This window comes from Pituophis catenifer, unplaced genomic scaffold (genome assembly GCF_029215685.1).
Source record: "Pituophis catenifer annectens isolate HBS135680 unplaced genomic scaffold, rPitCat1.0.hap2 SCAF_2, whole genome shotgun sequence".
Taxonomy (NCBI): Eukaryota; Metazoa; Chordata; class Lepidosauria; order Squamata; family Colubridae; genus Pituophis; species Pituophis catenifer.
Window position 1 is genome coordinate 287,266,879 of NW_027256882.1, and position 14,692 is coordinate 287,281,570.

At 43.3% G+C, this 14,692-nt stretch overlaps 1 protein-coding gene across 1 annotated transcript in view; it reads left to right on the forward strand.

Annotated features, from left to right (window-relative positions):
• The window catches only part of LOXHD1 (lipoxygenase homology PLAT domains 1), a 205,397-nt gene that overhangs the window by 11,859 nt on the left and 178,846 nt on the right, over positions 1 to 14,692 (forward strand). Inside the window, exons 3-4 of the mRNA XM_070934571.1 lie at positions 6,949 to 7,029; positions 10,164 to 10,348. Of these exons, the coding sequence (XP_070790672.1) occupies positions 6,949 to 7,029; positions 10,164 to 10,348 (266 nt within the window). The remainder of the gene's footprint in view (positions 1 to 6,948; positions 7,030 to 10,163; positions 10,349 to 14,692) is intronic.

Consider the following 14,692-nt stretch of genomic DNA (forward strand, 5'->3'; position numbering starts at 1 on the left):
AAGTTCTTAATTCAAATAATACAACATAATACAATTCCCATTTTTTTCCCTAAATTCTCTATTTAACAATACCATTTATATAAAAGCCAATTAAATAAGTCTTATTTAATTAAATCATAATCCTATATCGTTTCAATTTTCTTTTCTTTTTTGCTTAGATAAATGCATTGTTGAAAATATTCAATTTTTTAGAATTTTTATAAGTATTCTGGGAGTTAAAGCTTAAAGCTGCCAAGTTTGAAGACCTCTGTGCTAAATAAATAAAATAAAAAGCTTTCGAGACTTTTAAAAAATATTTTAACCGCAAAGAAATACTGGGTAAGTAGTCATATTTGAATACAGAAGATTCTTAAAACGAATGTAAAAATTACAAATATTTAATTAAAAATATTAAGTGAATCGCTGCAGTTGTTAAGTTAGTAACACGGTTGTTAAGCAAATCCGGCTTCCGCATTGACTTGGCTTGTCAAAAGGTCGCAAAATGGGATCACGTGACTCCCCCAGGTCATTGCAACCGTCGTAAACATGAAACAGCGGTCCAGCATTCACATTTTGATCACGTGACCATGGGGATGCTGCAACGGTCGTAAGTGTGAAAAACGGTCATATAAGTCACTTTTTTTCAGTGCTGTTGTATCTTTGAACGGTCACTAAACAAATGGTTGTATCTTGAGGACTTCCTGTATCTCTGCAAGAGGTACAGCTCTTAAATTTTTCTCTCAAAACACCTTCATTTCTGGGCAAATCAACTGAAAAGTGAAAATATTGTAAAAAAGTTCAGAAATGCTAAAGGGGCATTCATGCTTTTTTAGCATATTTGAGGGATAAAACTTGGGGAAACCTATTGTATCTCAGCTGCAAAAAAACCATATAACCACTAGATGGCAGCAAAGAAATGCAGAAATTTTGTTGGCTGCTCTCTAATGGCCATGGGAATTCTTGCAATCCTGATACGTTAACTCTAAGTTTGCTGGTAGAGGAATGTTTTTGTTTTCAATAATTTTATTAAGCTTATCCAAATATAAAATAAAAAAAATGAAGGTGAAAATAGTGGGAAAATGGAGAAGGGAAAAGGAGAGGGAACGAAGTTCTCTATTATGGGTGTATGTGTGTTTTAAATTTGCGGGCCAATTTTATATATTGATTTTAATTTGATTTTAAATTTTATAAATCTATGTGTTTTAATATGGCTGTATACTGCCCTGAGTCCTTCGGGAGAAGGGCGGTATAGAAATCTAATAAACTTGAAACTTGAAGTGGAACAACTTGCCTCCAGAAGTTGTAAATGCTCCAACACTGGAAGTTTTTAAGAAGATGTTGGATAACCATTTGTCTGAAGTGGTGTAGGGTTTCCTGCCTAAGCAGGGGGTTGGACTAGAAGACCTCTAAGGTCCCTTCCAAATCTGTTTTTCTGTTCTGTTCTGTTCTGTTCTGTTCTGTTCTGTTCTGTTCTGTTCCGTCCCGTCCCGTCCTGTCCCGTCCCATTCCATTCCATTCCATTCCATTCTATTCTATTCGTAGGGTAAAGACGAAAAAAGAATGAAAAGCATTGACTTCAGATTATTTTTAGCCCAGTAGAATAAAATAATAACATTACAGCCTCAGCTTTTTATTTTTACATACTGGATATGTATGAGCCATTTCCATAACAACAAATGTATTTAATCAGAATTTTTTTTTTTAAAAAAAATCATTTTTTCCCATCTCAAGCACAAAATCTAGAAGCGGTTTCCAAGAAGAAACAAAGTTGGATGTGTTCTTTCCTTTGATTAGATGGGTTAATTTAGCCATCTCTGTTAAATTGCTAAATAAAAAATCCATCGGTATTTCCAGTCATTCATCCCTGGTGGGAATTAAAGTTATCTTTCCATTTTAGTGCATAAAGCATTCTGGCTGCTTTCAACACCTATAACAGAAAGGTTCCAGATTTTCTTTTTCAAATTCTTGGTCCATTAAAGCCTAAAAGAAATGTCTCTGGTTTAATTTTTTCATTTGCTTTAAGAATCTTCTGCATTCAAATATGACTACTTACTTACCCAGTATTTCTTTGCGGTTGAGAAATATTTTTTAAAATATAGAGCCTCGGTGGTGCAGCGGACTAAAGTGCTGCTAAGTGCTAGCACTTAGCTGCCAGTTGCCTGCAATTAGTGCAAGTTCGAATCTCACCAGGCTCAAGGTTGACTCAGCCTTCCATCCTTTCGAGGTAGGTAAATTGAGGACCCGGATTGTGGGGGCAATAAGCCAGCTTTGTATAGAACAACACCGCTTGTGGGGGGGCGAAAGCCCTAATAAGCAGGTATATACATAAAAAGTATGCAGGCTATTGCTATAATACATTGTAAGCCGCCCTGAGTCTACGGAGAAGGGCGGCATATAAATTGGACTAATAAAATAAATAATAAAAGTCTGAAAAGCTTTTAATTTTATTTACTTAGTTCAGTGATGGCTAACCTTTTTCTCTTCGTGTGCCAAAAGCGCACCCATAATGCAATGTGTGCCCGCCACGCATGCGTGCATGACCCCCCACCCCATGCATGCCCGCAAGGAGTGGGATTCAAAAATTTTAGCAACCTGCATCACAGCAGCGGGGGGGGGGGGGCGTTTTCACCCTCTCCAGGCTTCGGAAGCTTTCCTTGAACCTCCGGGAGGGCGAAAATGGCCTCCCCCGAGCTCCAGAGGCCCTCTGGAGGCTGGAAAGAGGCCCGTTTCCACACTGTCGGAATGCGCACGCTGCTCCTCCATGCTCTCCCCGCCCCTGCGCATGCACATGTGACCCTGCCCTCCTGCGCATTCGCACGTGACCCCCGCACATGCATGCGGGTCTCTTGCATGCACCCCACCCCTGCACACCCCGAAAATCAGCTGGCCGGCGGGAGGAGTGCACATGCACAGTGAACCTGAGCTGGGAGACGGCTTGTGTGCCTGTAGAGAGGGTTCTATGTGCCAGCTGTGGCACACGGGCCATAGGTTCGCCATCACAGATTTAGCGTACGGCATCTACAGAGGTCACGTGGAGTGGTGCGGTTGGCCTAGAGGTGGAGCTTCTCACCTCACAATCAGGAGGCTGTGAGTTCGATCCTAGGTAGAGGCAGATATTTCTCTCTACTGGGCACAGTGAGAATATATCTACTGAACAAAACTCCACATTGGCAACAGGGAAGGGCATCCGGCCATTAAAACACTCTGCTTGCTCCATTCAGTTGCCCAGATTCCACCCCGTAAGGGATTATGGGGTCATAATCTTGGTGGAGCAGCGGACTAAAGCGCTGTTAAATAGCACTTAGCTGCCAGCTGCCTGCAATTAGTGCAAGTTCAAATCTCACCAGGCTCAAGGTTGACTCAGCCTTCCATCCTTCCGAGGTAGGTAAAATGAGGACCCGGATTGTGGGGGCAATAAGCTGACTTTGTATAAAAAAAGAACACAGCTTAGGTGGGGCCGAAAGCCCTACTAAGCAGGTATATACAAAAGTATGAAGGCTATTGCTTAACGCATTGTAAGCCGCCCTGAGTCTCCGGAGAAGGGGGGCATATAAATCGAACCAATAAATAAATAAATTAAAAGAAGATGATGAACTACAGAGGTCATGCAAACCCTAATATACAAACTTAGTTTAAATAGAGCCTCATCAAAAGCTTTCATTCCCCGTAACTGTATTTGAGATGGAACTCCCTGTGTGAGACAGATGGGCAGTTCAAAAGTTTGATATACAAACAAATAAACAAACGACCTCAAATGTAAATAGCTCTGAATTTACTTCTCTCCATGAGATCGGTAGAAGACCACGGGACTTCTTATTACAGGCAGTCCTTGACTTTCCACCATTTGTTCAATGACCATTCGAAGTTACAATGGTACTGAAAAATGGGACTTAGAACCGTTTTCCCCATTTAGGACTGTTGCAGCATCCCCATGGCCACCCAGTCAAAATTCAGATGCTTGGTGACCGACTCGTATTTATGACGTTTGCAATGTCCAGGGCAGTGGTGAAATGTAAAATTTGTTACTACCGGTTCTGTGGGCGTGGCATGGTGGGGGGGGGTAATATGACAGTGGGCGTGGCCAACTTTTTTTTTTTTTTTTTTTTTTTACTTTTAAAGCCATTTTTTAAACCATTTCAACCTCTTCGGCTGAAGAGGTTGTAAAAAAAATGCTTTTAAAGCCTCTGACGATCCCAGCTGACTTGCCTGATCGGCAGAGGCTTTCTTTTTTTTTTTTTTAAAGCCTCTGACGATCCCAGCTGACTTGCCTGATCGGCAGAGGCTTTTTTTCCTTTTAAAAACATTTTTTCTATAACCTCTTCAGCCGAAGAGATTATAGAAAAAAATGCTTTTAAAAGCCTCTGATGATCCCAGCTGAGCCGCGCGATCATCAGAGGCTTTTTGTTTTTTACTTTTAAAAGCATTTTTTCGGCCAAAGCGGTTGTAGAAAAAATGCTTTTAAAAATAATAAAAAAAAAGCCTCAGCTCAGGCTCAGCTGGGCAATGGGGGGGGGCAGGGATTTTTGCTACTGGTTCTCCGAACCACCCGCCTCCATCGCTACCGGATCAGGTGATCCAGTCCGAACTGGGAGCATTTCACCTCTGGTCCAGGGTCATGTGATCCCTTTTTGCCATCTTCTGGCAAGCAAAGTCAATCAGGAAGCCAGATTCGCTTAAACACCATGTTACAAACAGAACAGAACAGAATGGAATGGAACTGAACTGAACCGAACAGAAAACATGGAACAGAACAGAACAGAATGGAATGGAGCGGAACGGAACGGAACGCAACGCAACGGAACGCAATAGAATAGAATAGAATAGAATAGAATAGAATAGAATAGAATAGAATAGAATAGAATAGAAAATATAGAACGGAACGGAATGGAACAGAGAATGGAATGGAATGGAATGGAGCGGAATGGAACGGAGCAATGCAATGCCCCATAGTGGCATCCTGAGGGGAGAAGTTGTGAGGGGTCTGTAGATATTTTCACAGCCCTCTTTCTGGCTCATGCAGTAGACAGGCTGGTTGCAATTGTTCTTCTGTTGAAGCCTTTTCCTGTCCTGTTTGGTTGCTGTGCCAAACCAGACAGATATTATATATTTTTTGAACCCTGAAATAAACGCTTGGCCTTATTGTCATGTGTTCAAAAGCCCGATTGGGCTTATTATCAGGGGATGTCTTATTTTGGGGGAAACAGGATATATATATTCTCTGTTATAATTTTACCACTGCAGTGATTCGCTTAACAACTGTGGCACAAAATGGGACAAAGCTTACTTAACAGTTGTCTCGCTTACCAACAGAAATTTTGTGTTCAATGGTGGTCATAAACTGAGGACTACCTGTAGGCTACTGGGATAGGAAGAGCATGCCAGTTTGCCACATTGTTTATGCAATATGGCAAGAGGGTGGGAATCTCATGGGATTCCCTACATGCTGCATTTAGAAAATTCAGAAATGAAATGCCTTGCCGTGAACGCATGACATTTTTATATCCTTCTTCTCCAAGCTGGAGAGGAGATAAAGTGTGATGGATTTCTTCAAAGACGGCATGTTTCCGATCACCGCAAACCAAAGGTGATATTCAGCAGGTTCTGACCAGTTCTGGAGAACCGGTTGCGGAAATTTTGAGTAGTTCGGAGAACCAGTAGTAAAAATTCTGACTGGCCCCGCCCCCAAACTATTCTCTGCCTCCCAAGTCCCAGCTGATTGGGAGGAAATGGGGATTTTGCAGTAACCTTCCCCTGGAGTAGGGAGGGAATGGAGATTTTACAGTATCCTTTCCCTGCAATGCCCGCCAAGCCACGCCCAATGAGCCATGCCACGCCCAACAAGCCACGCCCACAGAACCAGTAGTAAAAATTTTTGAATCCCACCACTGCCACAAACCTTTCCATTTCTTCTGCTTTTACATCTGTGCACTGCTGACTCTGTTGCATGACCATTTCATTTGCATCTGGCTTCACCTATTTGTCATGACAAGGCATGTAAAAGCCTCACAAATCACCACAATCTGTTTCAGCCACCACCAGCTGGCATGTAAAGGACATGTGATAATGAATGGCTCATAATCAACATTTATCTAGAGCGGGGTGGGGGGTGTCTCCAAATGTGGCAACTTTAAGATTTATGGACTTCAACTCCCAGAATTCCTCAGCCAGCCACGATTGAGGAATTCTGAATTGGCTGAGGAATTCTGGGAGTTGAAATTCTGGCTGAATGGCTGGCTGAGGAATTCGGGCAACTTTAAGACTTCAACTCCCAGAATTCTTCAGTCAGTCACGACTGAGGAATTCTGAATTGGCTAAGGAAGTTGAAGTTGAAGTTCTGGCTGAATGGCTGGCTGGGGAATTCTGGGAGTTGAAGTCTGGCTGAATGGCTGGCTGAGGAATTCAGGCAACTTTAAGACTCCAACTCCAAGAATTCCTCAGTCAGTCACGACTGAGGAATTCTGAATTGGCTGAGGAATTCTGGGAGTTGAAGTTCTGGCTGAATGGCTGGCTGGGGAATTCTGGGAGTTGAAGTCTGGCTGAATGGCTGGCTGAGGAATTCAGGCAACTTTAAGACTCCAACTCCAAGAATTCCTCAGTCAGTCACGACTGAGGAATTCTGAATTGGCTGAGGAATTCTGGGAGTTGAAGTTCTGGCTGAATGGCTGGCTGGGGAATTCTGGGAGTTGAAGTCTGGCTGAATGGCTGGCTGAGGAATTCGGGCAACTTTAAGACTCCAACTCCAAGAATTCCTCAGTCAGTCACGACTGAGGAATTCTGAATTGGCTGAGGAATTCTGGGAGTTGAAGTTCTGGCTGAATGGCTGGCTGAGGAATTCTAGGAGTTGAAGTCCACAAGTCTTAAAGTTGCCAAATTTGGAGACCCCTGATCTAGAGGTTTCCACAGTTACTACCCCATATATAGAGTGTACTGATTTCATTATATTTCATTACGATGACTCATCTATTTCAGGAGCAGTTCTGCCTTTGAAAGAAGCAAAACGGACGTGTTCCGAGTGAAAACCAATAATGTCGGAGCCATCCGGAAAATAAGGTATTATCAGAAGATTAAGGCCAACCTAAAATACCCTAAAGGGTGGCTACTTGACTAATTATGCTCTACAGGGGGCTGCCCTTGAAGAGCATCCGGAAGCTCCAGTTGGTGCAAAATGCAGCTGCCCACATAGTTTTGTACAGACCTTGGTGTGCGCATGTATTGCCTCTCCTGCAGGAGCTGCATTGGTTGCCAATTTGCTTCTGGATGCAATTCAAGGCGTTGGTTATCGCCTTTAAAGCCCTTCATGGCTTGGGACCAGGTTATCTGAGGGACCATCTCTTGCTGGTTACATCTACCCGACACATCAAAGTGGGGAGGCAAGAAATGTTGCGGGTTCCATCCCCTCGGGGCCGTGATGGCGAACCTATGGCATGCGTGCCACAGGTGGCACGTGGAGCCATATTGGTGGGCACGCGAGTGTTGCCCTAGCTCAGCTCCAGCACACATGTGCATGCTGGCCAGCTGATTTTCGGGCCTTCTGGGTCCACTGGAAGTCGGCAAATGGGCTGTTTCCAGCCTCTGGAGGGCCTCCGGGGGAGTGTGGGGAAGGCTGTTTTCACCCTCCTCAGGCTCCTAGAAAGGCTCCTTTCCTATAGTTATGTTTACATTTTATTATTATTCCCCCCCCCAATTTTATCATTGTAGTGTAGCCCCACAGCGAGATGGGTGGCAAATAAATAAAATAAATAAATAAATAAGGACAAAAGAAATCAACACTATTTAGTTTTTAAAAGTTTTTACAAATAAACATTTGTAAGCATGTGGTCAGTTGCATTAAATCAGGGCGGTTCGAATGAATACAGGTTTATTGCACGCTGACACTTTCTACCGGAACTACTAATGGTCAAAGCAAATTGGCAGTAGATAAGAGTCAACTGAATTCAAGGTGGGCTGGTCTTAGATCTCTTATGGACACAAAGGGACTCAAGACTGATGACACATTTGACCTCTCCCTCAAGCTCATTCTGGTCATTTCTTAGATCTTATGTTCTTCTAAAAGCTTTGTAATATTTCTTTGATTTGATCCAGAGGTGAAATGCTCCCGGTTTGGACCGGATCGCCTGATCTGGTAGCGGTGGCGACGGGTGGTTTGGAGAACCGGTAGCAAAAATCCCTGCCCCCCACCCCACGCCCAGCTGAGCCGCACGATCATCAGAGGCTTTTTTTTTTTTTTACTTTTAAAAGCATTCTTTCTACAACCTCTTCCGATGAAAAAATGCTTTTAGAAGTAAAAAAAAAAAAAAGCCTCTGATGATCGCGCGGCTCAGCTGGGATCGTCAGAGGCTTTTCAAAGCATTTTTTTCTGCAACCTCTTGGCCGAAGAGGTGGTAAAAAAAATGCTTTGAAAAGTCTCTGACGATCCCAGCTGAGTTGCCTGATCGCCAGAGGCTTTTCAAAGCATTAGAAAAAATGCTTTGAAAAGTTAAAAAAAGAAAAAAAGTTGGCCACGCCCACCCAGTCACATTACTTTCCCCACCAAGCCACGCCCACAGAACCGGTAGTAACACATTTTACATTTCACCCCTGATTTGATCTATAGCAGGGGTGTCAAACTCATGTCATCATGGCAGCATCACGTAATGTATTGGGACTCCCACCCCCCCCTTTGCTGAACCCGAGCATGGACGTGGCCAGCCCTGATCTATAGGGTCTCCTGCTTGGGCAGGGGGTTGGACTAGAAGACCTCCAAAGTCCCTTCCAGCTCTATTCTGATTGAGTATATGACATAAAATACAGGAATAGCAGCAGAGAAAAGTGTATGGAAAGAACACATCATAATATGATACGCATAAGTTGGAGATGTGTGGTTGATTGTGTAAGGTATAAAAAAATTCAAGAGGTTATACGTATATTACATTACATATTAAATTTTAAAATATGTGGGTTCATAAAAAGGAAATAAGTATTCTATATATTAATATCTAGGCCATATCCATTAAGTGCGATACTTTGCAGCTTAGACAAAAGGAACTTGATATTATCCTGTAGATTCTTAGCCTTCTCGTGGTTTTCATGTAATGAAAACTAAGTCAGAAGTTTAGGAACTGAAACTTTTAACTCTCAACTGCAAATTTTTAGTCTACATTTCAGATTTCTCCCAAAATGTCCCCCTCCCTCTTTGACAATACATAGATGTTCAAAGGGCTTGTCACTTCAAAAACATAAAAATATGAAACCAGCTGATTGCCTTTGTAGAGAGAAGTTTGCATAAAAGTCTTTGTTGTGTTAAATTCAAGAGGCAAATCATTACTTCAGAGTCTTGACTTCGTATTTGTGAAGTCTGTGCGGCTGTTGCCAAAAGTGCAATCAGATATCCTCTAGTTGGGTTGGGGTTACAATTCCCAGCGTTCTCAGCCAGTGAAAAAAGGGGATTATGGGATCTGCCATTCTAATGCATCTGAGGGCAGCAGGTTGTGTTGTGGCCCGCCAGCTGCCAATGGAGCTGGCGGCAGACTCAGACAATGAAGAGGTTGGGGAGGAATTTGGGCCAGTGATGGAGTCTGGGGAAAGGCTCTGACGGATACTTGAGTCGGACGTAGAGATAGAGCCAGGGTCATCCGACATTTCCCAGCCACCGGAGAGGCAGCTGCATTTGGAGGCTGATATGAGTGAGGAGGTAGAACAGCTGGGGCCTGTTCCAGATGCACGTATGCGCAGAGCAATTAGGAGAGGAGAACAATGGAGGACAAGGAGTAGACTCAGGAAGCAAAGCACATGTGGATGCTGAATGCTCCTCCCTGGCTGGGGAATAAATAGAAAGAAAGGGGAGTGGTTGTCGTAGGAGACAACAAATTTCGTATTTCTGAAGATTTCGCTCATTGTGTTTCGTGCCTCAGAGACTGCTTGCCAGAACTTAATTTGCAGCCTTTCGGCTGGGAGCTCATGGCCTGGAAATTATCCCAAGGAACTGATAAGGTCTCTTACTTCATTTAACTCCTTGAAGGACTCTTGCCTGGACTTTTTGGTGGGTGAATGCAATTAATTCACAAGAGGTAAATAATGAGGGTTTTTTCGTGACAAGGAATCTGTTTCTTGCTTCTGCTAAGGCTGGGTCAGAACATGTTGCAAAATATCGATTTTAACAATTGCCAGCCTGCACTCTTCTTTCTCTTTCTCTATTTTTGTTGCAGGATTGAGCACGACAACACCGGAATGAACGCCAGCTGGTATCTTGACCGTGTGATTGTGACAGACATGAACAGGCCCCACCTCCGTTTTTATTTCCCGTGCAACAATTGGTTGAGTAAAGATGAAGGGGACGGACTTTATGTGAGAGATCTGATTGGCAGCCTTAACCCCATGGATGTTCCCAAAGGTACATCATTGCATACAGCGGTGAATGCGTGACCGAATACCTGTATTAAAATGGTCTACAACAGCGTTTCTCAACCTTGGAAGCTTGAAGATGGGTGGACTTCAACTCCCAGAATCCCCCAGCCAGCGCTGCTGGCTGGGGGATTCTGGGAGTTGAAGTCCACCCATCTTCAAGCTACCAAGGTTGAGAAACACTGGTCTACAAGATAGTCCTTGACTTATGACCACAATTGAGCCCAAAATTTCTGTTGCTAAGTGAGACAGCTGTGAAATGAATTTTACCCCATTTTATGAACGTTCTTCCCGCCGTCATTAAGCGAATCCCTGCAGTTGTTAAGTGAGTAACACGGTTGTAAAGTCAATCCAGCTTCCCCATTGACTTGGCTTGTCAGAAAGTCGCAAGAGGGGATCACATGACCCGGGGATACTGCAACTGTCATAAATACCGGTCAGTTGCCAAGTGTCCAAATTTTGATCATGTGACCACGAGGATGCTGCAACGGTCGTGTGAAAAACAGTCATAAGTCACTTTTTTTCAGTGCCGTTGTCATTTCAAACACTAAAACAATGATTGTAAGACAAGGACTACCTGACGTTTTCCCAACTAATCCAATTTTTCTTTTGATTTTTGCAAACAATAAATCTAATTTTTCACTTTCAAAAGTCATAGAAGCTAAAGTTTACTTATCCTTTTGCTAAAGGAAACCGCAGTATCTTGTAAATGGTAAACTAGGAAACTCTAAGAGTCAGAATAGAAATAATGAAAATAAATGAACACCTTTGAAATGTTCAGTCCTCTACTTTTGCAACAGAGTTCTCCAATGGTAATCAATGCAACTTGGAGGAAAAATTGCAACGGTTTAAATCTTCCACAAAGTAATATCCAAATTGTTGCCTTGTAGGCAGGGGTGAAATGTTCCCGGTTCGGACTGGATCGCCTGATCCGGTAGCGATGACGGCGGGTGGTCCGGAGAACCGGTAGCAAAAATCCCTGTGCCCCCCCTCCATGCCCAGCTGAGCCGCGCGATCATCAGAGGCTGTTTTTTTAACTTTTAAAAGCATTTTTTCTACAACCTCTTCGACCGAAAAATTGCTTTTAAAAGTAAAAAAAAAAAAAAAGCCTCTGATGATCGCGCAGCTCAGCTGGGATCGTCAGAGGCTTTTAAAAGCATTTTTTCTACAACCTCTTCGGCCGAAGAGGTTGTAGAAAAAAAAAATGCCTTTAAAAGCCTCTGGCGATCCCAGCTGAGTTGCCTGATCGTCAGAGGCTTCTAAAAGCATTTTTTTCTGCAACCTCTTAAGGTTGTAGAAAAAATGTTTTTAAAATTAAAAAAAAAAAATGTTGTCCACGCCCACCCAGTCACATTACCACCACCACCCCGCCAAGCCACGTCCACAGAACCGGTAGTAACAAATTTCAGATTTCACCCCTGCTTGTAGGAGATTTTTAGAAAAACTATACATTATGCAGAGTTTCTTTGTACCCTAAAGAATATTAGCATCTTGTATGTGGGGAACAATGTAGAACTATAACATGAGTGATTACATTATCATTGTCAACTTTAACAGAATAACAGAGTTGGAAGGGACCTTGGAGGTCTTCCAGTCCAACCCTCCGCTCAAATAAGAGACCCTATACGGTTCTAAACAAATGGCTGTCCAATCTCTTCTTAAAAACCTCCAGTGATGGAGCCCCCACAACTTCTGGAGGCAAGCTGTTCCACTGGTTAATTGTTCTCACTGTTAAGAAATTTCTCCTTAGTTCTAGGTTGCTTCTCTCCTTGGTTAGTTTCCATCTTTTGCGTCTTGTCCTGCCTTCAGATCAGGGGTGGGTTCTAAATTTTTTTACTACTGGTTCTGTGGACGTGGCTTATTTTGTGGGTGTGGCTTGGAGGTCATGTGACTAGGTGGGCGTGGCTAGCTGGTCAGAGTCATTTCTGGAAGGTCCTCGCACTTACGACCAGTCCTCGCACTTACGACCCGACTCATTTGTTTGCTTTTAACACTGATCAGCTGTAGGGCGGCCCTTTGAAGCCCCGCAGCAAGAGTTTAAACAGTTTTTTTCCCTCTAGTCATCAGCTGGGACTCAGGAGGCAGCAATAGATTGGGGGTGGGGCCAAATAAAAGGTAAGAATAACGTGGGTGGGGGGGGGTGGGAGGGCGGTGGGGGGGGAGAACCGGTTCGGTGATGTCATATCGTCACCGCTACCGGCTCGGCCGAACCGGACCGAACCGGGAGGAACCCACCACTGCTTCAGATGCGTTGTAGAATAGGTTTTAACATATTAACAGAGTTGGAAGGGACCTTGTAGGTCATCTAGTCCAACCCCCCGCCCAAGCAGGAGACCCTACACCATTTCTGACAGATGGCAGTCCAGCCTTTTCTTGAAAGCTTCCAGTGATGAAGCTCCCACAACTTCCGAAGGCAACTTCTGTTCCATTGGTTGATTGTTCTCACTGTCAGAAAAACTCTCCTTATTTCCAGGTTGAATCTCTCCTTGATCAGTTTCCATCCATTATTCCTTGTCTGGCCTTCAGGTGCTTTGGAAAATAGCTTGACCCCCTTCCTCTCTGTGGCAGCCACTCAAATATTGGAAGACCATGTCTCCCCTGGTTCTTCTCTTCACTAGACTAGCCATGCTCAGTTCCTGTAACTGTTCTTCATATGTTTTAGTCTCAGTCCCCTCATCATCCTGGTTGCTCTTCTCTTCATTCTTTCTAGAGTCTCAACATCTTTTTTATAGTGTGGTGACCAAAAACCGGATGCAGGATTCACACTGCTATCATGTCACCCCTAGTCTTTCTTTAGTTTTTGAAAACCGATTCCGCCCCAATGCAGGTCAATATTAGTTCATCCGTTCAGTTCAGTTCCAGGGCAACGAACGATACGATGATCAAGGTTTCAAATCCCCGAATGTAAAACTCAAGAGGTGACTCTATTAAGGCCCGCTGATTTCCTGCGCGCAGGTCCTGCCAAAAACCGGAGCTGTTTTTCCGTACGGCTTAACCTGACATCACACCATCTTTTTCACAAATTGTGTGGTTTGTGACAAGGAAAATGCTGCAGGTCGTGGGGCTCAGCCAGAAAACCCGTCTGCTCCACTATCAATTTTGCAGTTTGCCATATGCTAGCAATTATTCTCACATTTACACCGCCGCAGATTCTTATTTACCTAAGTGCTCCCGAGCGGGGTTGATATTCGCTTTCATCCTGGGGATTAATTGCAAAGGATGGGATATTGTTCCACCCTGTGGTGTTTTCTTTCCCGTAATAAATTCTTAAGTCGAAGTGTCTTAACTTCCTACAGCAGCAAATGATTTAAAAAAACAACCACCCAAACTCCCTTCTCTCAAACCAGGTCAGATAACAGACAATTTGGCTATTGGGCATAAGAGACATTTGAGCAGTGATTAACTTAATTAAAGGCTGCGTGCTGTGCAAAGAAACTTGTGCTTTAGGGTTTTGCGTTTCTAGCTTCAAGAGAAACCCTTCGATCCCCAATATCCTACCTGTCAATGACTACTTCAGCTTCAACCGCAATAACACACGAGCACACAATAGATACAAACTTAAGGTAAACTGCTCCAAACTCGATTGCAGAAAATACAGGGGTGAAATCCAGCAGGTTCTGACAGGTTCTGGAGAACCGGTAGTGGAAATTTTGAGCAGTTCGGAGAACCGGCAGCGGAAATTTTGAGTAGTTCGGAGAACCGTCAAATACCACCTCTGGCTGTTCCCAGAGTGGGGTGGGAATGGAGATTTTGCAATATCCTTCCCCCAGGAATGGGGGGAGAATGGGGATTTTGCAGTATCCTTCCCTTGACATGCCCACCAAGCCACGCCCACCAAGCCACGCCCACAGAACCGGTAGTAAAAAAAAATGGATTTCACCACTGAGAAAATGCGACTTCAGCAACAGAGTGGTCAACGCCTGGAATGCACTACCTGTCTCTGTGGTCTCATCCCCAAACCCCCAAAACTTTAACCTTAGACTGTCTACTGTTGATCTCACCCCATTCCTAAGAGGTCTGTAAGGGGCGTGTATAAGCACACCAGCATGCCTACTATCCTTGTCCTGTCTCCCATTTATTCGTATCCTTATCCTATATTCATAATCATGTTTATACTTATATCTGTTTTCTTATACATGCTTGACAAATAAATGAAATAAATAAAATAAAATAAAATAAATAAAAAAATAAATCTTAAACAGAGAAAAGCAAAGTTTTTCTCTATCGGCTTGTCAATAATAATAATAATAATAATAATAATAATAATAATAATAATAGGAATGACTTTATTGTCATTGTATGTGTACACACAGTATACCCATACAACAAAATT